Source organism: Diuraphis noxia, unplaced genomic scaffold, assembly GCF_037042655.1.
Source record: "Diuraphis noxia isolate RWA-SAM2 unplaced genomic scaffold, SU_Dnox_SAM2 contig0003, whole genome shotgun sequence".
Classification (NCBI taxonomy): Eukaryota; Metazoa; Arthropoda; class Insecta; order Hemiptera; family Aphididae; genus Diuraphis; species Diuraphis noxia.
In genome coordinates, this window is record NW_028301713.1 from 63,190,147 (window position 1) to 63,215,649 (window position 25,503).

The 25,503-nt window shown below is 37.8% G+C and overlaps 1 protein-coding gene across 2 annotated transcripts; it reads right to left on the minus strand.

Annotated features, from left to right (window-relative positions):
• Positions 1-2,449: 2,449 nt before the first annotated feature.
• LOC107165857 (uncharacterized) lies at positions 2,450-23,895 on the minus strand. Of its 2 annotated transcripts, none has more exons than XM_015514275.2 (3): positions 23,437-23,895; positions 17,656-18,454; positions 2,450-4,458 (listed from the first exon to the last, which is right to left on the minus strand). In XM_015514275.2, the coding sequence occupies exons 2-3, from the start codon at positions 18,405-18,407 to the stop codon at positions 3,228-3,230; spliced, it is 1,983 nt and encodes a 660-aa protein (XP_015369761.2). In that variant the 5' UTR covers positions 18,408-18,454; positions 23,437-23,895; the 3' UTR covers positions 2,450-3,227. The 2 variants fall into 2 exon arrangements, with proteins under 2 accessions (XP_015369761.2, XP_015369760.2); XM_015514274.2 differs by having other exon boundaries at positions 17,656-18,419; positions 23,437-23,894.
• Positions 23,896-25,503: the final 1,608 nt, after the last annotated feature.

Genomic DNA, 25,503 nt, shown 5'->3' on the forward strand with positions numbered 1-25,503 from the left:
ATTTGAGACAAAACAGAAAATGTTATTATTTTATTTTATTAGTGATGCGATGTGTTATGATCTGTGGATCTGTCTCTGAGTAAAAAAAATGTACCTATTTTTCGTAACGTCTTGTCGTATGAAATATTTATTACTCGCGTCCACTCGAACGTATTAAAAAAATATTACGAATTCGTTATTATACATTTATTATATTATACTATAAATATATCAAAGGCTACACAGCTATAATTTTTTTTATTTGACGTTTACCATAAACCGTTTGTGTTCCACGTATAATAATAAACATATTTATTGTCGCTCGCAAGGCACTCAGATCGGACGATTTTTATTGGTCGTGTATATTATACATTTTTTAATATTTTTTTTTTTTTTTTTACAATGCCTACCAGCCTACCGTTATGACGTCATGTCGGTTGCGATAAAACCTATATATTCCCATACAGTCGGCAATATTTCGATGTACACGTCGGTATTTTAAATAATCATCTTAAAAAATTACCATACGTGCCGCATATACGTTATTATATAATATGGAATTGATTACATACGCGTTTGTGCAGTAATCTCGTGTAATGCACACAATACATGTCTACTATTTTATAATAATATAATGATGTGTTTTTGTGTAACGTGTCACGTGTGTCCGTCGGAAGTTTGGTAATTTTAAACTTAAACCGACGACGACGGTGATGTACTCTATACATAATATGTCATAAAACGTGTTGGTCTTCTCACGCCGAATGCCAAACGAGAAACAGCCCAATAATATTTATAATAATAACGAGCAGTATCTCACGGAAAGCAGACCCATCGGTTGTACCGATTTTGAAAAGAAAAAGAAAAAACGATGACGCCATACCGTTGGGAATTATACCTGTATGTTAACCCCCGGTATAACGGGGGTGGTTATTGTCTTAGCGATACTCGTCGGACGACGGCCTCGAGCGACTGTATGGAGGACGGTCGAACATCGATCTCCGCCACTATATATTTATATGTTATATTGCAGGTAAAAACACGCGCTATCCATCACATGATATGATATTATATATGTTACGATGGTTTATCGATTATTATTATGATCGTTATTGCCGTCGATAAATTGTTTAAAAAAAAAAATAATAATAATAAATACCCAAAAACTTTGGCGGGATCAATCACAGCACGTCTTCCCGGACTCGTCCTCGTTTACTGTATATATATATATATAGCTCCCTTGTGAGTTTTCTACCCCCAGGTCTCTGCGCGTATATATCCCTCTGCTCGTGTTTATAATTTATATAATAAATATAAACTATTAATATACCGAATTATTACACTATCTATATATGACGTCAAATTATACGACGTGTGTTCTCCGTTGCACGAGAGGACTCGACGGCGGCGGACATCACTATTATACGCCGCGCAACGTATTATATTAGTATAGTCCATGGCCCGCAGACTATTTTATTGTCCCAAACTGGATTAAAAAAAAAAAAAAAAAAAAAAATCATAAAAGGATGCTGAGACTCGAGATTCGATTATCATTATCGTTATTGTACCTATACGTATATTTTTATGACCGGGGTACGAGTACCTATATATATATATATTACCTTATATGGTATATGTACATATGTATTAATATTATATACACTAAGAGAATCGCGGCACTTGCCCTCGACGAACACCATCACATCGTGTTGTAAAGCGTGGAGAATGAAAAAAATAAAACGCGCTCTTTTTTTTTTTTTTTACGACTCCCACCCAACTAGAACGGATAAACTGGTTCGGTGTGTTACACACGCACCGCCACTCCCGTGCGAGAGAATATTAATTTTTTTTCCACAGACTTTAATCCGATACACACTACATCACACACGCGGTATGATGATGATAATAATAATAATTCTCGTGACCTCTGTGCGCAGAGGGTTTTAAGACTGCATTATATGTGCGCTATAGACGATTAATTATTCAAATCTCGGCACATTCTCGCAGCGCTTTGCATAATTTAATGTCACTGCCCGGCCCGAAAGATTTATACGGCTCACACGGCAAATGAATGTTAATTACCAGGCCGATTTCTGTGTTTTACCTGCATGCAGTTTGGCGAACATCGTGCAAAGATCGCAGGCGACCGACACAAGTGCACGTGACTATCGAAAGTCGTGAGGAGGTAGTATAATATACACCTACGCAAATCATAATGTATTTTTATCTTGGAAAATTAGTTTATTATATTATATATTTCTTATAAACGTCATTTAATTAAGCATAAACAATAATTTCATATTAATCTAAATCGTCTAATATAATAATAAAAATATTTAAAAATCTATTTATTGCAAAACAATCAAAACAGATTCCGTTAACTAATTCGAACGCGGAACAGTTTGGAACTCATTATAATATAAATAATAAAAACGTTACATTCTTCCTATCAATAAAAAACATAATAATATATTAAATATTTTAACCATATAATATGCAAAAATAATCTTAAACTTTAACAGTCTATATAATGAAAGTTGTTTACAAAAGTAAGTACCTATATCTAAAGGTAATAGTAATACATAATATACAAATAATAAAACGTACACACGCGTAAAATATAATATTACATAATAATTGTATAGGTACACACTAAACAATAATTTAAATACTAAAACGATAGAACATTTGCACGTTTGAACTTAAAACTAATGTAGAAATGGGTTGTCGGATAATAAAGTATTGAGATCACTAAAACAAAATTATAATATTAAATATGCTATCTACAATTTGTTAACAATTTTATTTAAAATTATTTTCATTCTTCGCGTACTTAACTAAAAATAAAACTTATTTCGCACATAACATATAATACTATACAATATATATGGTAAAAGAATACATATCATACACTCTATATGTACCCATAATTTAGATTTGCGTAACTAATATATTTTAATAATAAAAATAATAAATAAAACCTGGACGGCAATATCTCGTTTTAAGATTTAAATATTAAATCTTGTAAAAAAAAAAACTGTCACGAATCTCCGAGATCAGGTCTCGAGCGTCCGACATTTGTTTTAAATGCTTTCACTGGTACTGCGAATGATTCACGTGACGTAAACAATATGTAAAATCGAAATCTTTATAACATATAACTAAAACGTAATCTACATTATGTACATTGAATTTCGTCCTATTCGATCGTGCGCGGCCGTATTGGGCCGAAGATCGCGTGCCACGCGTTAACTCATCAGTTCGTCGATGCTGAACCCTTTGCGCTTGGGCGGGGCAGGCTGTCCGTTGTTCTGATTAGCAGGCGGCTGTTGCGGCGTCGGCGGCGGCACGGAGACGGCAGGCGCGGCGGACGACGATTGGAAAAGCGATTGGTACGCGGGCGGCTGCGGCGAAGGCAACGCTTGTGGTGACGGTACCGGCATCACCATTCTCGTCGATCGGTCGTGCAAGTCTCTCCTGACGTTCAACATGGCGTGGTGGTGGTGATGCTGCTGTTGCTGCTGCTGGACTTGTTGATGGTGAAGGAGCGGCGGTTGTAGGAATAGATGGAGTTGTTGCGGTTGGTGAAGGTTGTGCGGCTGCTGTTGTTGTTGTTGTTGTTGTTGGTAACGATTGTGGTGGTGATGATAGCTGGACGACGGACGCATAGTATACGCAGACGATTCGTCGTGACACTTTGTTTCGTGTACAACTGCCCTGGGTACGGCTGCCCGCCGGAACAGCGAAATCTGTCCGTTGTCCTCCTCCTCCTCTTCTTCCTCATCAGCGGCAGCCACGGCCGCGGTCGCAGAACCCGTGTCCACGGACGACGCCGATTCCTGTTTTGCGGCTGTAGCTGCTTCGGCACCACTTGACGAACAGGCGGATGTGGAGGCGACGGCAGCGACTGGCGCCGACGGTTCTGACGGGGCTCCGGCTGCGGCCGCAACCGCGTCCTCTTCGTCTACGTCCACGTCTTCGTCGTCGTCCACATCCTCGCCGCAGTCTTCGTCGTCTTCACCGTCACGACCACGGCGGCGGCTCCGACCGGACGGCGTTTGCAACATCGAACACAATTCGTCCTCATCCTCGTCGTCGTCATCGTCGCAATAGTCTTCGTCGTCTGCAGCCAATCGTGGTGCAACCGCACCCGCGGGCGACGTGGACGCCGCACCTCCGCCACCCAACGTACCTGTGGACGGCGCGTCGCCGACAGCGTGCGTGAGCGTGTGCCGGCGCAGGTCGCAGTTCCGCCGAAACACCTTGTTGCACGAGTAGCACTCGTAAGGCTTGTGGTCGGTGTGCGTGAGAAGATGCGTTTTGAGATTGCTGCGCTGGTTGAAGCTGCGCTTGCACACCGGACACTTGTGCGGTGACTCTTCCAGGTGTAGTATCTTGTGCACGGCCAGGGTGCGCGACTGGCAGAACCCCTTGCCACATTCCGTGCACTTGAACGGTTTCTCCTTGGAATGAATGTACCTAGAACAACAACAAAACAACGTTTGTGATTAGTTTACCACGTCGTATGCGCCTGGCAAGGTTATAAAGGGCTCATTACTGCGTGTTACGCGTAAAATATTGTGCGCGTAGTCAATTATACAAAATATTATATTGTCGTCAGCCACGGACCGCGACGAGGTGATACGAACAATATTAAAATATAAAGGATATTATGAGCCTATTCTTATAATATAATAATATACAATATTCTTCCCTCGCCATTGCTCAGTTATGGTGCACACAAAACACTTAACGAACCGTAACGAAATCTATACATTCAGTAGGGAGCTGATTCATTGCGCCATAATATTGCGTTTCGTCTACGAGCGGAGGAGCTATATGCGTCTTAATATTTTCATCATCGATCACAAGAGACTGTATTATATTAATCATAGTATTGCAGAAAAAACGCGTTCCCGCATTCCATACACACAAACACACACACACTCACTCATTATATGAAGTGTTTAAACGAATAATTGTCAGCCGTTGGTTAGTTGGGTGCGCACATGTACGTGAAGAAATTAGTATATAGTCTCTCGTCCGGTCACGACTTGACGGTCGTGGACCGCGACACGTTTCCGTTGACTCGCGTGGAAAGGGTTGCGGGAGGGGATTGAGGGCGATCACGACAATGAACAGACAATAACAATCACGGCGGAGGCGGGAGCGTCGGTAGCTACGAAATCGGGACGGAATAGTGGGTGTAAAAGTAGCAGCGCGTAGTCGTACAAGCCACCTGTCCGCTCACCGCCCCCGCAACCAAGACTTGCAGCGGTGCACATGGCAGGTAGTCATCGGCGGACGGACGCCTGCAGAAGGAAGTGGGAAAAACGCCAAAGCGTATATTCTTATGTTCCACCCTTAGCACGCCCCTAATTTTCAAGGCGTTTCCGCGACTACGACCGCGGCCGATAACTGAAAACCGCCAATAACCGCGAGTAAAATAATAATAATATGTAACAATAAACGTCGTAATGGGCAAAACAGAAAATAACGTAGGTAATAAAGTTACATCGTTATTTTTATTGATATTATTTATTATTTATGTGGTATAATATTGGGTGTCGTACACGCCAGCGGTGCGCGGCATAAGATATTTTATAATGACGACGAACGTTTCATGGCCACGAGAAATCACTACACTGCAGCACAAGCCTTTTCATTCCGAAACATCGCGTCTCCTTCTCGGCCACACCGCACTCGCTTCGGGACCGTTGGAAATTCAATTTATCTTGTCCGCGCATAGTGTTGGTATACTATATATACGTTGCTCTTTCAGTATTCTACCGTCGTCGTATATGTATATCTTATATTAATAATATATTATAAACGCGTGTATTGAGTACGTTCGCGGCGGCGATGTGTATATTATATATATATATATATATATAGTCACTATAGTCGTGTAATATCGTACACACGTATATATATATAAATATACACCAACCTCATTCTGTCCAACGTGCAACGGAGGCCAGGCCCAAAATGCCACGTTGCCACCTCGCCATCGCCTCTGGACAGACCGGTTCTGATACGCGCGCGCCGGGCGGCAACGTAGTCAAGTCTCCGTCTCTCTCTCTCACTAACCATATAATAATATATTTTATTATTATCTGTTCACTGTTAATCTCTCCCGCGCAAGAGGTCCTCCGCTCGGCGTTATTACATATTATTATTATATTATATTGTATAGTGTGTGTGTTTGTTTGTGTGAGAGAGTATATATTATATTATAAGATATAACAATATAATGTCTTTATGCGCCAGAGACCGAACGTACGATGTGCCGGTAAAAAAATATAACATTAATAGGGAATTTGTTTTTTAACCCGCGCTCACTCACACACACACATACCCCTGGTTCGGGGATTATTTTTTCGAAAACCCCACGCTGTGCGATTCCCGTCAAATTCGTGTAGTCAAATTACGCGTGTAAAATAATGTATGCGTGGCGTTTCTATATACGTATATAATATAGAGTTATATTATTATATTTTACGTATAACGAATTACTACGATATAATAAACACGTATTTTTACCCCATAATCCGATAAAAGTAAGCGCAGATACACGAGCTTCGGACTTGAGGATTAACATAATCGGTCGATGTACATAAATTTGACGTTGTTTATTACTACTTAACTAGTTATTTTTTCTTTTTCTTTACGACTCGTAAGTCGTACGTTTTCCGTTCATCGTGTCATATAATATTGATAGGTATACCTGCCAAATAGATTTAGGTATGATTATTTTGTTAAATCTTGCACAGACGTGCAATATAAAATACCAGTTCAAAAAAGTCAGAACCGATATCCCATCACTTAGTGCTAAATCCGTACTTGTATCGAGTCGCTCAATTAACGATCTTCACGAATGTTTTGGCAAAAAAAATATATTACACATTACTATTCGCTTTGGGATCGTCGAAAATCCGCGTGCAGGTATCGCTGTAAAGGTAACTCTATTAGATTGTAAAGTGCTTGGCACCGGATGTGGACTTCATTAATAAAAATCACAAAAAAAATCAACATAATATTATAAGTAAAAAACCAGTCATACTACGATATATCATGTTTGCGCACGCGTATATAAAAATAATATAAAATATATGGAAACCAGTTTAAATTTTATATACCCATTAGAATCCGCTGATTATAATTTATGGAGGTTGCGGTATATATCATTTGAAATAAATTTACCAATGTGGTATCCCTATACTTCTTAATATACACGGGTTTCTGGCCGAAAAAGTATACCGCCAGTAGGTGCACTCATTATCTGTTCCCGAAAACTTTGTCGTTTGATGTTTTTCCACACATCTTTCGTCTGCCGACTTTTTGGAATGCCTTTTAATGACGAACGCGCGACTATGGTGGGTGGAAACGGTCGTGCGGTACGGTAAACCGGTTCTCTGTCTGTCTATGTATTATTATTATTATTATACTCTCAGCGAGACTTTACGTTATTCAAAGAAGGCCAGACGGAAAAAAATAAATGTATATAAAAACCATTAGTGAATATAATATATACGTACTCGTATGCACACGCACATAGGTGGTATGTATACGTAATATATGATGGAATTACATTAAAGCGCATTTATAAATAACGCCGAATGTATTTGAACAGTCTAAAAGCGTCGTAAAAAAAATAACAAAAATCCTTTACGTACGTCTTTCATACTCGGCCAAACATTACTATAATATTGTATATTGTACCAAACGCTATATCATAATGTGCCTATATTCTACGCGCGTGCAGGCGACGGTCGTGATGCTCACTCTGTATATTATACAATGCACGCTCTGTCGACGGGCTGTGCGGGGGCTGGTGCAGTCAGTGGTCGTCGTCGCCGTGACGAGTCGTCAGCTCACAGCCACGCGCAAGATGATACTATGTATATTGTATTGTAATAATTGTGGTAATTTTTATAGTGTGTGAATGTAATTTAATATTTATGTTAAATAAAAGATTCGGATGGCATTCGTCGTAATCATCGTCGACGTCTTATGATGCCCACACTGGCGTCGATCTGCGCGTAAGCTCCTCATCGTATTATACGCTCGTTGGCGGCGGCGGTGACACGACTTCCATACAATCATTATACCTGACTATCATAATATATCATAATATCGCCATACAGAGTGTTTATTATTATTAAAGCGCAGACGACTTGTACTATATATTATAATAATGTTAACTGTATGTCTGTATCTCAATTAACGGAAAAATCGGAATAGGGATATATATCGCTTAGTGAACTAAATATCTACACCAAAATAAGCAATTATTAACCTGTTGGCTGTTGTGGATAGGCTATATAGCACTTGGTATATTTTTTAACTATAAGCTTTCTATATATCTTTATTTTTAATTGTATTTCCGAAAACTAATGGTAATCCTATTAAACAAAATGTATTTGATTTTTGTGAGCTAAAACGAAATCCTAGGATGAGACTGTGATCCACACAATAGCAACCTAAAAGGGTTGAAAAAAGAAGCTTATAAAACACCATTCGTGTCTCAACAAGGAATTAAGATCTATTTGACATGATTTCTAATTAAATCGATCCAGATATTTCTGAAATTAACAGTCAATAAAAAAACTTATTTTACATTTAAATAGAGATATGTATTATGTATATGACTGTATGGCGTTATTAATACAACTTTCTAGATGCAATTTCGTTTCATTGTTCAAATACTTGAAAAATGCCACTGTATTGAATATATAGGTACTATTGTATGAACGGAAAACGCTTTTTATTTTAGTTCAATTTGAGAAGGAAATTACGTGGCGTTCAGACACGTTACTGCGAGGCACCGGAAACGATAACGAGCGTTGGACACACGCGCCTACTTCCTACGCTCGCGGAAGACCGCAGAGACTAGCGAAAAATATTTGTGCACACGCTCTTCCCCGCGAATAAATAAATTAATCATTTATATGCCAGAAAAAAAGAATAGTGTATACCGGACAACTTATATCAGGTTTCGATATTTTTGGACGACCGTATTAAGACTTAAGAGGATATAATACGGTTGTAATTATATTATTATGAACTGCAGCAGATGTATCCAAGTTGAGTCCCTAAACTCAAAAAACACATCAATTGATTTCCTGAAAAAAAAACACGATTTGGGCAATTTTAAAATTCAAATTCAAAGGCACCGATTCGCGATTGTAGCAGCGTAATCGCCGCACACGAGGCCTGGACGTATTAACTTTATAATAATATTATCACGTGTAGGTACTAGGTAGTTATAACACGAACGTCGAAGTCCTATTAGATACGTACGAGCGACGATAAAGTTTCGGGACAACGATCGCGGGTAAGCCATTAATCAAACCGCGTGACGCGGAACAAAAGTACCGCAGTCGCCGATATTCTTGGCGAAAAACGATAAATATTACTGACACTCGCCAAACTTCAAGTGCGCAGATTTCGTGATAATCACCGGGATCTTCAGCTGCTATATTATTATGGAAAATCAAGTGTATAATAGCACAGTATAAGTATATGATGTGCGATTGTTTTCGGCAAATCACTATGCTCGTTTGGACGTTGTATAGACAATTAGCGTTCGTTGTTTTTTCAATCTGGCAATTATATACGTTATTGGTTCTTGTACACCGCATTAGCTTTTTGTAATAGTATATCATAAATCAAAAAACGATTGAGAGTTATACAGCCGTCTTCGGAATTTCGACGTACAACATAATAATAATATATCATTTATTTTGCCTATTTGACACTCAATCAAAATAAGTACCTATACATATTACATACAAACTGTCCAAGTTTAAAAATCTTTGCTATATAAGATTATTATTTATTATTATAAATTATATAGACGCTATTATATAGATATTAAAAAAAACACGTTTCGGAACGATCGGGTTGGCCGGCCCGACGTTTTGTCCGCGACCGGACCAGTTCTATAGTCATTTTTCAATACGGATCACACGCTGCACACACACACATCTATACATATAAATATGTGTGTATACAGTGCGCACACAAACACAAGCCTCGGTCGCCACCGCCACATGCTGGCAGGAGCATTAAGTCTTTTCGATGGAGAAAAGGAGACGGGTATGCACGCTGAGAAGAGGTAACAACACGCCATCACATATACATAATATGCTACACATACAGACCGCCTTACATTAATATATATATATGTAGTGTCACTGTCACTCGAAGGGCAGCGTATAGTGGATATATCCATTGTGCAAGCGGACATTACGGGTCCGGTCAAATGCTTCTGTCAAACCTTTGTATGCACGGGGGCGCGTTTAGGACGGAGACGGTCATGAAATACGTGAATACGCGACGACGGTGTGGGAAAAAAAATGTCATATTATCGTATGTACATCCTCCTATATACGGTATACATAATGTCATAATGTACCTACGCCACGCATTATTACATTGTACGCGTTATATATATATGCGATATATATATATAAAATAATACTGGTAGGTATCTGGTGTTCTATAACCAATACTGCAACACTCTGCAGCGATACGCGTCACACGATGACCGAAACGATTCGTCACACGAATAATTTTCTTTACCCGGCGACGATTGATTCGCCGCTGCACGTCTATCGTCGATCGACCTAACGCAACAATATTGTATTATATTATTTATTATTTATTATTATTAATAAATTGCGTATGCGCACATAATATTATAATACGATGACGAGAAAACACGCGACTGCAATGTCCATCCACGTCCGCTGAAACCGATGATTGATATTTGATTTATAACAGCATAATATATACCTACACATGCCATGCTGCCGAATATAATATACACATGTCCAGACTATATATGCGTTCAATGTATATGATATGTGAATTTTATATACATAATACATCGGATGTTTGTATTCATCCGATTTTATTTCCACGCCTGGGCTGATGTATATTATGAATTTATGATAATCAGCTAGAGCTCATGATTTTATGCTTTTCCATATTATAATCTGCATGCAGTCTCGCTAAGTAATAATTACCGCCATAAGCGATATAAAAATCTGTTACAAGATACCACGATGATTAAAAATTAAATTTTAGTTTTACATAATACTTAGCATATATTAAGTATTTTTATGGTGCATACTTGTTATTCAACATTTTTATTATTATAATACACAGACGCGCATACACATATTCAACTAATTTGTGTGTAGTGCTGCATGAACTTACGAGCTCTGAGTATTATAATATACTGCAGGTATACAATAATAGTATTTATCGTATATTATGTATATATATAGGTACGCGTGGCATGACAACGTGAACAAGATTCTATTCTACTACAAGAAAATACATAATACTGCGGGGTATATACCCCAAGACAACGCGGTTTCATCACGACCACAAACACGGTATCGTATTCGTTTATTATATCATATGCGGCTTTATAAAAATATATAAAATACCTACACACGATGTACGCGTTTTTATCATTGCAATTTTTTTTCTTCTCTTAAATCGAGATCGCTCGCACATACTGCAGTGTCACTGCATCACGAACGGGTCTAGACCGCCGCCGGAATTGAGACAGGAGACGGCGAGGGGAAACGTGAGCTGCTGCTGCTGCTGCCCGCAACGGTTTAAAATTATCTTTCGCCACCGCAAGCCGAGTATACCTATACTTCTATTATAATACGCGTCGTGTGCGTGTTTCAAGCGCAAGGTCTCTGCGTTCAGAATTCAGATAGAGACCATCAGGCGTACCGTGTGGAAGGAGCGCGCACGTCACGCGAACCACGCCGAGTGCACGAAACCGCTGCCGTGCGCACAGGAGTTTTTCCACGGAGTCTTATCACGTTTTCTGATTTTAGTCAGATATACGAATAATAAACCGCGACGTGCCGCGTGAAATGTGAATAATGTGTCAGAGGCTTCTTGCGACCCACGAAATAATAATAATAATAATAATGACGATGAGGACAGAATGGAAAAACATCGTAAACATAATATATGAGAGATACTTATAGGTTAGGTCCCTACAAATGCATTATTAAAATATAGACGAAAAAACTATGACAGATAGCACGCGCGTCACATCGTATTATATAGGGAAGTATACTTTACACTTATATATTGCTTGTATATACTGATCATTATAACCGCAGTAATACATTTATATAGGTGCCTATTATATATCACATATTATTACAATTATAATATAACATATAACTAATGGCGACGGGAGACGACGGCTTTTCGTGACACACAGCGTGACAGTTTTTATTGAGATTTTTGTTGTATCGAAGCGTGAAATCGAAAAATGGTTTTATGTCACATACCGTATATTTTACTCTTTTAGTAGTACCTACACTTAAGTCTATAAATATAATGCATGAATGCTGTGGCGATCGTGTTATAACTTACAACATATAAGTTGTGAGCTAAGACTGCAGCGATTGTCGGTCACGGGTACTCGCGAGAGTATATGTTGTGTGTTGCCCAATATAAATATCGACGAGCGAGATCGGTACAATGCAATAACGTTTTTGATAATATAATTTTGTTTATACGGAGCTGAGTTGCCTAAGGTGTTTGCAACTATAATATTATAACGAGGTGAGTGATTTTGTATATTAGAAAAACAACCAGACATTAATAAAATACAATAGAAGTACATACATTTAAGTACCTATATAAAATAAAATATAGATATGATACAGAGACTTTAACGCTACACCCGGCACCGACCTGCATCCGTTAAATACTATATAGTGTCAGATTTTAATAGATATTTTGTTTGAAGTTCACGACAATATAAATTCAATATTTAGGTCTTCAACAAAAATAAATACCTTTTCGCTCTTAAATGCATACGAGAGGGAGATAGTGAGTGTTGTTTTAATTTTAAATGCACGTGTTAATAGTATATATAATATTATTATGTATATTATTTTATTCTTTCGGGTAAGCTATGAAACTAACCCAATATAACACCACGTTTTATGTGAAAATCTCATCTCCGTAAACGAAAAGAATAAAATCATTAAAAACACCATGGTCGTATAACGTTAAACTACCTATCAATTTTATGTGATATTCTTTCGTTTTTAGTTTTTACACATTATATTGTCGCTGCGTCGTACACAAAGATTATAATATAACATAATACGCGATGCACAATGTAATATAGAAAAAATAATAATAACAACGCGCGGACTAATGCACGTCAAAATCACAGCGGCAGTAATGTGACTTTTGTGCAGGTTTATTGATAAACGATCGTCGTCACAACCTACTACCTAGGAGTACATCATATTATATAAAGTGGTGTATAGAATATCCAAACGACTTGTATCCCCCGTGAAGTCAACGACAATTAATAATAACATCATATACTACCACATATAAAATGTAAGTGTGTGTGTACGGCCATTGACCGGGTGGCGCACCGAGGGGTTTAGGGAGGAATTAAAAACGGACTCGGGTGGTTATATATACGATTTATAATATAGGTAAGCTCCATTAGTGGGCTACGGGTCTCGTAAAATATTATTATAATTTATACCACATAGTCATGTGCAGCGTAATAAAATATAATATGCATTTATACCCACTGCTTGGTCGCGTACAAAGCCGCATAATATATTATAACCTAATATTATGCAGCAAAAAAATCTCGGTAATTAAATCGGCAGGCATTGCATATAGACTGTAGACCCGGATCTATCGAGAGAGGATCGAGCGCTTAGTTAGGGCGGAGGTGTGCGTATCACGCGAATGAGACCATGGCACACCATGAACGGGTTACATATACGCGTGAGTGCATCATTTTTATACGTATATTATATATGTCTTATATAATATTAATGATGTTATAATGATAAATCTGAAACGTGAAAATCATAGGAGGGACAGTAAAAAAACATTAATACAGAGGAAAACCACAAGAATGGGTGGGAGTAGGTGTTTATAACATATAAATTCGTAGTGCATATTATATACGATAATTTTATACACGAGACGTATACCTGGAGAGTATTCGGCCGAGGAGTGTCGGGCCAGCATGGGGCCCCCAGCCACATTGGTTTTATACATGACGGGCGTAGTAAATATTTTATACCTCCTAGGCTCGTGATGGTTGTCGTCGTAAATTAATACTACCACAATTATTATTATTATCATCATGTGACGTATATACATAACAGTATAACACATACACACGACGGCGCTGCCGCTATATGTCCACCATACACCCGACGGCCGACACGCCGAATAAAAATCATATACGATGAATAAAAAAAATAAAAAAAATAAATTAAATAAAAAAATAAAAAATATATTATAAAACAGTCTACAATCATTACGTAATAATCGCATTAAATATAACACGGTCACGGTATCCAGTTCATAGAACAGTAAAAAATTAATACATGCTTTTTCTATACTTAAATTGTCAAACTTATAACAAAATTTTTTTATTAATTTGATAAAAATAACTCCTAATTCTGCAGTTTCGGTGCAATTTAACCCTCCCCACAAAACTATCATCATCACAAAGTGGTGGATACACGACGAAAACAGGTATATTTTTAATCATATAATTATTTCTTTTAAGATCGCGAACAACGAGTACTGCAGTCTCCAAAAATAGGTCCGCTGGAAAAAGCTTTATATTTAATACTTATACGATATTAATAAGTGGATTATATAAATCGGTTGAATTCGTTTAAAACCACTGCGACCATATATTTTATTATCCGATTTTGATATACTTATACGAGAGATATATAAGTGAGGTTTTTTCCTTTGACGAAACGTTTATTACCGCGCTCCAATTATATACATTTGCGAATAATAATAACCTATACCTAGTCAGTCGTATTTTATAGCAGAGCGATTACGCTCGTGTGCGCATAAATGTTGTTAATAATAATAATAATATTATTATCATTATTATTATTATACACCGAAAGTACAGCATTCCGTCGCGTATATAAAACCAGATCATCCTCTCCCCGTTCCTCCTGCACGAGCATAATATAATATTATATATTACTTACACGATATATGTATACATTATACACCCACCGCCACGTATATTATAATCACATCGCATGCGGTTCCGCACTGCACGCACCTGGTTCGGACAGACCACGGTATATTACGTATATATATATATATATATATATATATGTATAGGAATAGGAACATAATAAGTATTATAATACACCACGGTCGAGACTTGAATGCACTGCAGCTATCGTAGCCTAGACGGTTGCGGTGCGCGTCTGCAGGTTCTCTCCGATAATAATTAAAAGTTAAAACCCGTCGTTCGTGTATTACCTATATTATATTATATTCGTATCGTGTTATAACATGCGTAAAATATTATAACAAGAGTATGCGAAAAATAATGTAATCTACTCGGATAGTAGATACCCGATCAATGGCGTGATAAACTCGGCGCGACAGTTTTTGAACTTTACTTATGAACTTGTCTATACCTATACTCTATATATAATAGAGATGGATGATTCACCGTAGTGAATCGATTTAAATTGAAACCAAAAAAAATATTTAAAAAAACAAATCAACATAAAAATTCGATTCAGATAATAGATGAATAAAAATTTTGAGATACTGTAAAAGTGGCCTCTGAAAAAAACGGAACTACGGTTACAGAAGTCTGAAAAAATCTAGTGGGACTGATGATTGGACCAGTACCGGATCTAGGGAGGGCGATCCAGGGCCCATGCCCCGGGCGTTTATCATAGAGGGGCGCCAATTTCAAATTTTAAACTCATCATTTTTATGATTTGGTGACTTTTAGGGGCGCTAATATTATGTTGTGCCCCGGGTTGCATAATTTGTAGATCCGGTACTGGATTGGACTTCTCAAAATTAATGAAGTAAAAGAAATTTCTGAAAAGTTGAAAAATGTTTACTTTGAAATACTTGATATGACCTTCACGACGTCTAAGATTTTGCGTATAAATACGATGAGGAGTGTTCTCATTGTTCCTTTTGGTATATACACTGTTGCAAAACGCGTTTGCTTCAAAGAAATTCTTTATAATTAGTTAGAAATATATGCAATCAATTTAAACGTGTATAGTCACAAATCATCCTGCTCCCAGCAAAGGAATGTGGCTTAACTTTGGTCATTATAATAATTTAATATACCTAAATACATACAACGAACTTTTCCGAAAGATGGCAACAATCGGATTGAACGATGAACTAAAATTTGCTATATTTTCAACTTTTTATCATTCCCATCGTTATTTTATCAATCCTCCTATTTCGATCGATGCCATATGCACGCACATCAACACGTGTACACCAGTCGGTCCTTTACTACATTTCTTAATTAACACACGAACCGGTTTTTGTGTTTTTTTTCCTACGCACAGAGAATCACCAAGTGATATTATTTGTCACCGCATCAAGGTGGTCGATTTTATTATCACTTTGCTATATTATATACCTGCTAGGCCGCGTGCTGCCGCCGCCACCGAGGTACATTCGCTCTCAGCGAAATCGCACACGATCATAAGCATAACGTATAAAAAAAAATCACAACTCGAAATTCAATACATATACCTGCTACAGGTTAGGTTGGAATTTCTGAAATAAAAAATACCGATCGGATACATATTTCGTCGTATATTTTATCCGTGCTCGTGTTCTTTATTTAAACGACACTAAACTACATTATATGCACATATAGGTATGGGGTGTTTACTCTGATAATTCGTCCTTTGTTAGCGATGGCCGATGGGAGAGGGGGTACAGGGCACAAATTTTCAAACAAGACAGCGCAAAAAGCACTGTTCGAGAAGGAGCAACTCCTAGTATTTAAGAGTTGCGTGAGAGCGTTACTTTTTAAAGCCAAACCCCAAGGTTGGAACTGAAATTCAGATTTTGTCCCATGTATCCTATATTTTATAAATAAAACGCAATTTTCTCTTTCATGTAAAAAAAAAAATTACAATAATAGGTACGTGATTTAATAAGGATATTGTTCTATGCAGTCATCTTATAATAATATTGCTACAACTCATAAAGACTAAGAATTGAATGTATTCTTCTGTCAACTTTTTTTTCAATATCTGACTTCGTTAAATAAATTTAGTCCAGAGAAATGTAGTTAAATATCACATTGAATCGTTAACATAATATTATGTAACTTTTAGTAGATACGTGAAAATATATTTTGCAGATTTTTACTCATTAAAATTTTAAGCATGATTGGTTTTTAAATAACCTAGTTTAAATATATTATTAATAATTTACATACTTTTAGGAACGCGGAAATAAAAATTATTAATCCACTTCAAGTTTTCTTTATAGTATTATCTTTAGTATTATTACACCTATATTGTCAAAAGCTAATTTCTAGAATAGTAGAAGATATTTGCATTGAGTTGATATTTTAACACAGTCGAACAATAGATTTAAATGGCGCGGTGTTTGGCTTCAATCGCAAGACGTGATTCGAATTCCAGCACCGGTCGTGCCACTAGTCCCCAGATGGGTGACCACCCAGGTTCTTAGTGATTAACCCTGCCATACATTCGCGTATTCCAAATCAACCATACTCTTCCCTACAGTAAAAACCTACTACAACTAATGTTAAATGTACGATAAGACTACGTATGATATAAATTAGGTATTTACTTGTGATCGCGCAAATGGTCCTGTCTCCTGAACGCTTTTTTGCAAATGTCACACGAGTACGGTCTCTCGTCCGTGTGCGTCCGCTCGTGTATCAATAGGTTGTAGCTCTTGGTGAACTGTCGATTGCAGAACCGGCATATGAACTGTTTTTTCGGTCGGGATGCCCGGCCGATGCCAGCCGCGCCCGCGCCCACGGCCGAGGCACGCGGTCTCGCGGCTACCGAGCCAAACGAACCAGGGCCGGTGCCCGCGGCTGGACCACCGAATAGCGACGAATGAGGCTGGGTGCCGTACTGGCCGCCGGGGTTGAGCAGGAATGGGTGAGCATAGCCCCGCTGGTGCATGACCGCCTGTAACACCTTGTTCTTGTCCAGTGCCATGGCCATCAGTTCGTTCTGCTGTTGCTGGTGGAGCAGCGAAACGGCTGCCGCTGCCGCAGCCGCGGCCGACGGCGACTGTTGCTGCTGTGATTTGTGTTTGGGCACGTACATTCCCGGCGACGGCTGTTGCTGCTGCTGCTGGAGCGATGACAGGTGGTGGTGCTGGTGGAGGGCCTTGTGCTTGTCAGCCATCATGGACGCGGCGAAAAAGTCGGCCGACGACGGCGACGGCTGTTGCAGCGACGCGATCGACGGGTGTCCGTAGAACGATCCGCTGGACGGCATGACCGGCACGAACGCCGATCCCACGCCCGGCTTTACGCCCTCGCCGCCGACAGAAGCCGACTTTGCGCCACTGCTTCCGCTCGACATTATGCTAATCGCCTGAAACACACGCCTCACGTAAGTCGCATTGTTCTCTGTAAGCACATACATTATAATATTGTATTATTATTATATTTAGGTACAATTATATATTATATTGTATAGTCGACTGAACGCGCGAGTCAAACGCTTCTATTTAGGATGTATATATATTTTTTTTGTTCTTTGTCACTCTTATTATTGTACGTTCGTTACGTGAACAAAGCAGTTGACTTCGAAACCAAACCGGCTTCTATATAATATAATATATTATAATAAACAATGGACGGGTAATTCGTAGGACGTTTTCGTTTCAAGAGAGATCGTCGAGCGTTTTCAAAACTCGGTATACTGGTGTTATAGAGGTAAGTTTACAAAAATAATCGAAGACTTTACAGTTTCTAAGTAAGTCGTTCTACAGTCATAAAATCAATGGCTTTAATAATACACATTATATTATGTACAATCTATACAATATAGTAAAAAAACAAAAAACTACAACTAATACAACAATCTATTTACTAATAAATAGTAGTAGTACGCTCACCGACGGATCCAGGAGGGAGACAGTGAGCAAGGGTTCTATTCCATATAATATAGTCTTTAATTTTCTTATTTACTGTATTTATATAATACCGCGCGTCTCAAAATGATAACTTAACGAGTGCTCTTACCAACGAAAAATGAGCCGCGATTGTTATGCTCCAAGAAGCTGTTTTTTGTCAGGGTTTCCACAATATTATTTCTCACGTATATTTATTTAAAGAACATTGTAAGCACAAATTATTATTAAAATTTAAATATTCACACTTAGTTATGCATATTACATGTTATTTGTTTGTACAATATTTTATCACTGAGTTAGCATCGTAAACTCAATTACCTATGCATGTAAACATTGGGATTTTCAGCAACATGATAACCACTATTTACGAAGAAAACAGCCACTCGTAGCAGGACAACAGCGGCTTAATTTTAGTTGGCCGTATTAATATAGTTATGGATTAAATAGTTATGTGGTTATGTTATATTTAAAGAAAGTACAAGTTACGAATATTTGTTTTTCATATACATCATACATTTAAATGAATTATCACCTTCGTAATGGATCTTTGCTCTGGATTCATCCCTACATGAGTATACGTAATCCGATACTATTAGATTAGGTATGTTGCATTATATTATATACCTACATAAACTGTTGAGTATTAGCAGATGATCATTATAATATATATGTATATTATAAGAATATAAGATCGCATATTGGTGTTTATTTAAAAAAAGGCTAAATCCTTAATCCCTCACCATTTAATCAATGTATTTATAGTTTATGCGGCATTACGACCCGACCTTGGGACTACAGCATCATGTTTGAAACGTAAGAAAATGTTCACTTTTGTTAGCATTGCTAACTTAGCAATAGTAAGTTACGGCGTATCATATGTGTTTAAACATAAGTACATCAATAACTTGAATTATTATAGGTAAATTAGTAGAAACTTTTTTAAAGTTGTGCATTAGAATGATGGTTTTTATGTGTGTAGAAATAAACGAAGCAGTAAATAAATTAACAAAATATGAATCCTTACCAGAAGGAATATCTAAATAAAGTTAATTTTACGACATAACTAAACGCTAGGAAAATTATATTTTAAGATTTTAACCACTAAAATGTAATAGTCATAATAGTTGGTAATAAATTATAATAGAATAAATTGCACAAATATTTTATTAAATCTTAGAACACCACTGAGGCTCTAGTGCTCTTCTATACTGTGTACACGGAAAAATTGTTATTATATATTATTATTCGATATTGTACACAATAAAATACGTTTAAGATTTAAAAAATCATTTTTTATTCGTCGTACCTATTCATTGAATATTAAAATTATTTTATTATTTTTATGTTTAAGCGGTAGATTTCAACTAATAAATATTGTAGTGTGCTTAAAATGTCATATATTATTCTAATTTGAAACCTGTACTGATCATACTAGTAGAATAATGTACTGATATAATTCGTATAAAACTGAACCTTGTATAAATTACGAGCTAATAAATAATATTGGGGTTGGTGGTTACCGATCTTAATATTATTATATTAAGAATAAGACGTATACCAAACCACCGTAGCTCTCAATAATAAACTGCACAGCAGGCTATGGATTCGCATATTATGCTATACAGGATACTTATATACTAATACTAATATAATTTTGTTATTTAAGAAGGTAACTTGGCCTATATATTTTGTACGCATCAAACGTGTTTACTGTTCATATTATACTACAAGAACGAAAGCAATGGCAAACGTTTTTTTATTATTTTTTTTTATCCGAAATCACAAATCTGAGAATGCGAGTCCGATGATCCGACTACGCGGCATTTAAATACAATAGGCATGTATAAATCACGTGCGAGAATATAAAAATGCAAGCGGAAAAAAACAGAATTTTTTCAACTGTCTACCGAACTCGATATATTGTAACAAAAAAAATGTTTGACGATCGCGTTTCATTCAGATAATCGCGTAGGTATACAATCCAAGTCTGGTAAACATCAAGTAAATGCATGTCGTTATCAGTTATCACAGGCACCGCCGCATCAATTATTATTGCACGCGCTGGGTTTTATAATGACGATTATTGATTACGAAGAATATACGCATTTATATTATTATTTTATTATTGTAAAACGTGTAGCGACGCGTACACGGTAGTCGCGCGTACAGATTTGTAAGCGATGATAATATTTATGCAACAATCAAAATATCGTAGTCAAAAACTCGTTCCCGGCGGACGGCTATAAATACTTTAAGTACAAGAAAATAACAATGAAGAGATATTATATTGATTTGTACATAGATAACGATTACATTGTAACGAGTTCTATAGCTAAATCGTAGCGAATCCAAATGCACGATATAAATACAATGCTATAAAAATATGGAATTGTGTGGAACGTCAGTATTTTAACCATAAGACTTGATTTATCATAAATATACTTAAAATATATTGATTTTCAAAACATTTTCTCATGAATATTAAATAGGTACGATTAAATTTCAAAACGCTACAAAGGTAAAAAATATCGGTTAAATAACAAAGGAACATTACCTACGCAAGAACGATATCTTTCACCTGTAAGTTTGACATTAAAAGTGTTATTCACCCGAAATATTAAAAAACGACAGAGCCGTAACGTCCTCAAAAATACATAAAAATGTCAGCGGTCGAAAAAATGTGAATAATGTGAAATACCAAACCGTATTGGCGTATTGTTATCAATATAATCGGACAGAACACGATTCGAGTACCTATGAATGAATAGAGTTAACATTTTGCGACGACTGGCAACAATCGTCATTCGTTATAGTTTTCGGTGGCACTGCATTGTGCATACCGCGACGATGATATTATTTCTTTTTGACTGTCGATGGCAACCACGCCGATACAATATGCACGTCATTGCAGATTGTCGAATTGAGGTCGGACAATGCGATTTGGATAATGCAAGACGGATGAGCGCAACACAAACGAGAGACTGATATTTTATTATTATTGTTAATGTTGTTGTTGCAATATTGAGTCCAGAGGGATTGTAAGACCATCGAGGGGGTGGACGGACCACGAACGAAAGGGTCGAAAAGAGTACCTATAAAGATCGCATTTGATGTTTGTAGTGTTTGTACACAAACAACACGTACCGGACGCGACCGCCTTCGTCATCTTCTTTACCCCTCACCTTCCGAAATGCCACCATAAACGTAAATAAGGTTTGACAATAATGGTAAGATGCTAATTAAAAAGGTCTTTTTAAGAGAAAAATTATGATCCAGAACGCTTGCCAATACGTAACCGAACTACCTAGTAAAGGTTACACAAGGATCAAAGAATTTGTTATACCGATCCAGTTGAATATAAAAAATAATGTATTATTTTCATATTGTCGAGACACTGAATTCATTCTCCAATCTACGATTTAACAGGTGTAAGAGGCACAACCTGGGAAATGATTTTTAATATTCGTCTAATGATCTAAGTTTCCCGACACGCAAATAGAACGGTGGCTACTATTATACTCCAATGCTCACAACACGTACTTAATCACAAACCGACGACATCCGTATAATTGGTATAAAAGTAGATAGTGATATTGCACACGTCGGTAAAATAATCTTATCAAACTTCATAATAGATATTTTACTAACATTTATCATCGTCGTGTTTACTACAAAAATACATTGTCGGCCGCTACCTGTATACCGGCTAACCACAGCAAGTTATATACGCCGCGCCACCGTTATTGAACAGAAAGAATCAACAAAAAGCGACATTCCTATGGGTTCTCATCCGTCCGAGACCGGCAATTTTTAAGATATCCATAAAATTAACGAAATATTGTAAAAATTTACATTTTATTGTCATAGGATCCAGGAACAACCATCGGTTCGTATTCGCGCGGGTTCTGCAAGGACGGGGCCTCCGCGATATCTCCCTCCGAAGGTCCATGCGAGGTTCAATGTGCGGCAACGGTGTTCAGAGTTGTGCTCACTGACGTCTAAACAGTAAACACTCTAAACACTCGACACCATTGCTTTATGGCGAAGGGAGTGTGGTCGTGGGTCATTCGAACGTCCTCCACGATATTTTTGAAAATTGTTAATTTGAATGTACCTACGTCTGTTTTGAAAATATTGTCACCACGGTTTTTCCACCCCCACCACCCAACAGATCGAATTTATCTGCACCGACGGCATACCCACTAGCGAATATTTTTGGACGTTTTCCGCCGTTATGAACGAAACGCGCGGATAACTGTGGCTAGACAACGATTAAAAAAGAACGATATTTAATCGTTTCGAACCGGAAGGTACGTAACAATACGCGCATGTCGTCGGACAGTAACGACGGCGATAACACGGGTAAGTACACATTGCCTGCTTATCGCATGGATGATGGATAAAAATATAAAATCAGCGATATTCCTGTGTCATAATAATAATTACAAGTCGACTTTTGGAATTTACACTTACGTGATAGTAGGACGGACGTCGGAAAACCCGATGTGTCCACACGCGGCGGCGGAGCCGCTGTTATCGGGAAATAGAAAACGGAACACTACTGGCGCACGCATACGTCACGTCGTAACGACGACTACCGTCCGGATCGAGTGAAACGATTAATAAATAATAAAAATCGTAATTCGCGCCGTCGAATAAAAAAACGCATCGATCCGCGCCGAAAAAATGCGGCGAACGAACGAACGGGCGGACGGACGCGGACGCACTGTATAACGACGCACTCACGCAGGGCGCGTACATACACGGCGAGACGTACTTGCTATTTAGTCGTTACGGATAAATACTGATACTGACGAGAGACTAACGAAACAGGTACCCGATCGCTCAGCCTCTGCTGGTATTGGGTACTGGTTCCGTCGTGTCGTCGTCAACGGCGGTGGCCGTCAGATGCCAAGGTGCGCGGGTGACGACCTGTACGGTGCAGTGGGGGGAGTACGGTGGCTGAGTGGGAGTCGGCGGCGGCTGCGGCTACGGTGTCGGTGCCCTTCGAACGACGACGCTATAGTAGCGTCACCTGTTGTCGGTTCCTGGCACTAACGATGTGATCGTGCGTGCGCTATCGCGGTGTTCACGTAACTTTATACGTCATGTACATAGGTATACGATAATAATAATAATAATTTAAAAACTACTGTAGGTATATACCTACGACCGACCGGCGACCGGGACGGCTACCTGTACATCGCCGTGCCACCTGCGCCTGCCTACACGGTCGTCAGCGTCGTCGTTGGCGAAGTGGGGTAGAACTACGGGGAAGACGAAAAGCAGAAGAAGAGACGGAAAAGTTATAACCAAATAGAAATCTCGAGTGGTGGGTACGAGGAGTGAGCGTACGACCTAGGCGGCGGCAGCGGCAGCGGCGGTTACGACGTCCACCCGACGGGCATAATATAAGTAGTGTGCGTACTATATTAGAATGTTATTACAGTACAGCGACACGGTGTACACTAAATAGTAAAATATGAATTATAATACTCGTAAGTCATCTATATGGTGCAGTTATTATTGTTATTGTTATTCTATTATTATTTATTATAATTATTTTTTTTAAGCTCTCGTACCAATGTACCATCCTCCTTCTCTTAGCACACGACTTGTACGTGCGAGTGAGGACGGTGTGTCGATAATATTATACCAAATGAGTAACATACCATAGGTAGGTAATTAAGTAATAACTAATGAGTAATCTCGGAAGACAGCAGTGTAGTTTGAACTGTTTCTAGCACGACACTGGCCTTACTGGATAACGGCCGCGACAGTAGAACCTGAATCAGGCAGTAGGAAACGAAAAAAAGTACAGTATTGACAACAATGATTGTAGGTATGATGGACAAATTGAAATATGAAGTAATATGTTATAATATCGTAGCATGGTTAATTTACGATTTATAAATTATCACGCGGCACTAATATAAAATTTAGAGATGTTATGAACTGTTCGATTTTCGAACACCAAACTGGAAATTCCAAATAATCGAACCGAACCAAATATCTAATAGTTCGGTTCGATAATCGAACTAGAGAAATAAAAATATAAGTCGATGGAGTAACGGCTAAAATTATAAATTATTAATAAATAATAAATAATTAATATTTATTATTTATAAGTTATTAGTTATTACTATTGTTATTGTTAATTGCGTGTTTTAACCGGCCACCTCACACCTTTCCTACCACTCATAGCCAATGACCATTCAGCGCATTATCCGAGACTGTCTAGATAGTAAATACTCTGTGCGGTGGGGAAGGGGGACCTCGTTATGAAAACCCTCGATACAAAAATAGATTTTATTAGTTGTTTAATGTTTGCTTGTTTAAAATATTAATGTTTTTCGCTTTTTCTCATCAGTTATCATCATATTAATAATTAAAAATTAAAAATCTCATGCATAATTATTAACTATTAAAGTATTTAAAGTAGTTAAGTAAATAGTAGTAAAATCTTTATTCAATAATTCTGAGGTATGGTGGCTAAATGATAAATAAATAAATAAATAAATAAATAAATATTAAATAAAA

Bases quoted from the DNA above. Each gene is read 5' to 3' on its own strand.
- LOC107165857 (XM_015514275.2), bottom strand. From the start codon at position 18,407: ATGTCGAGCGGAAGCAGTGGCGCAAAGTCGGCTTCTGTCGGCGGCGAG. The intron at 4,459-17,655 runs GTAAATACCTAA...TTGTTGTTCTAG, and splicing joins GACCATTTGCGCGATCACAA to GTACATTCATTCCAAGGAGA.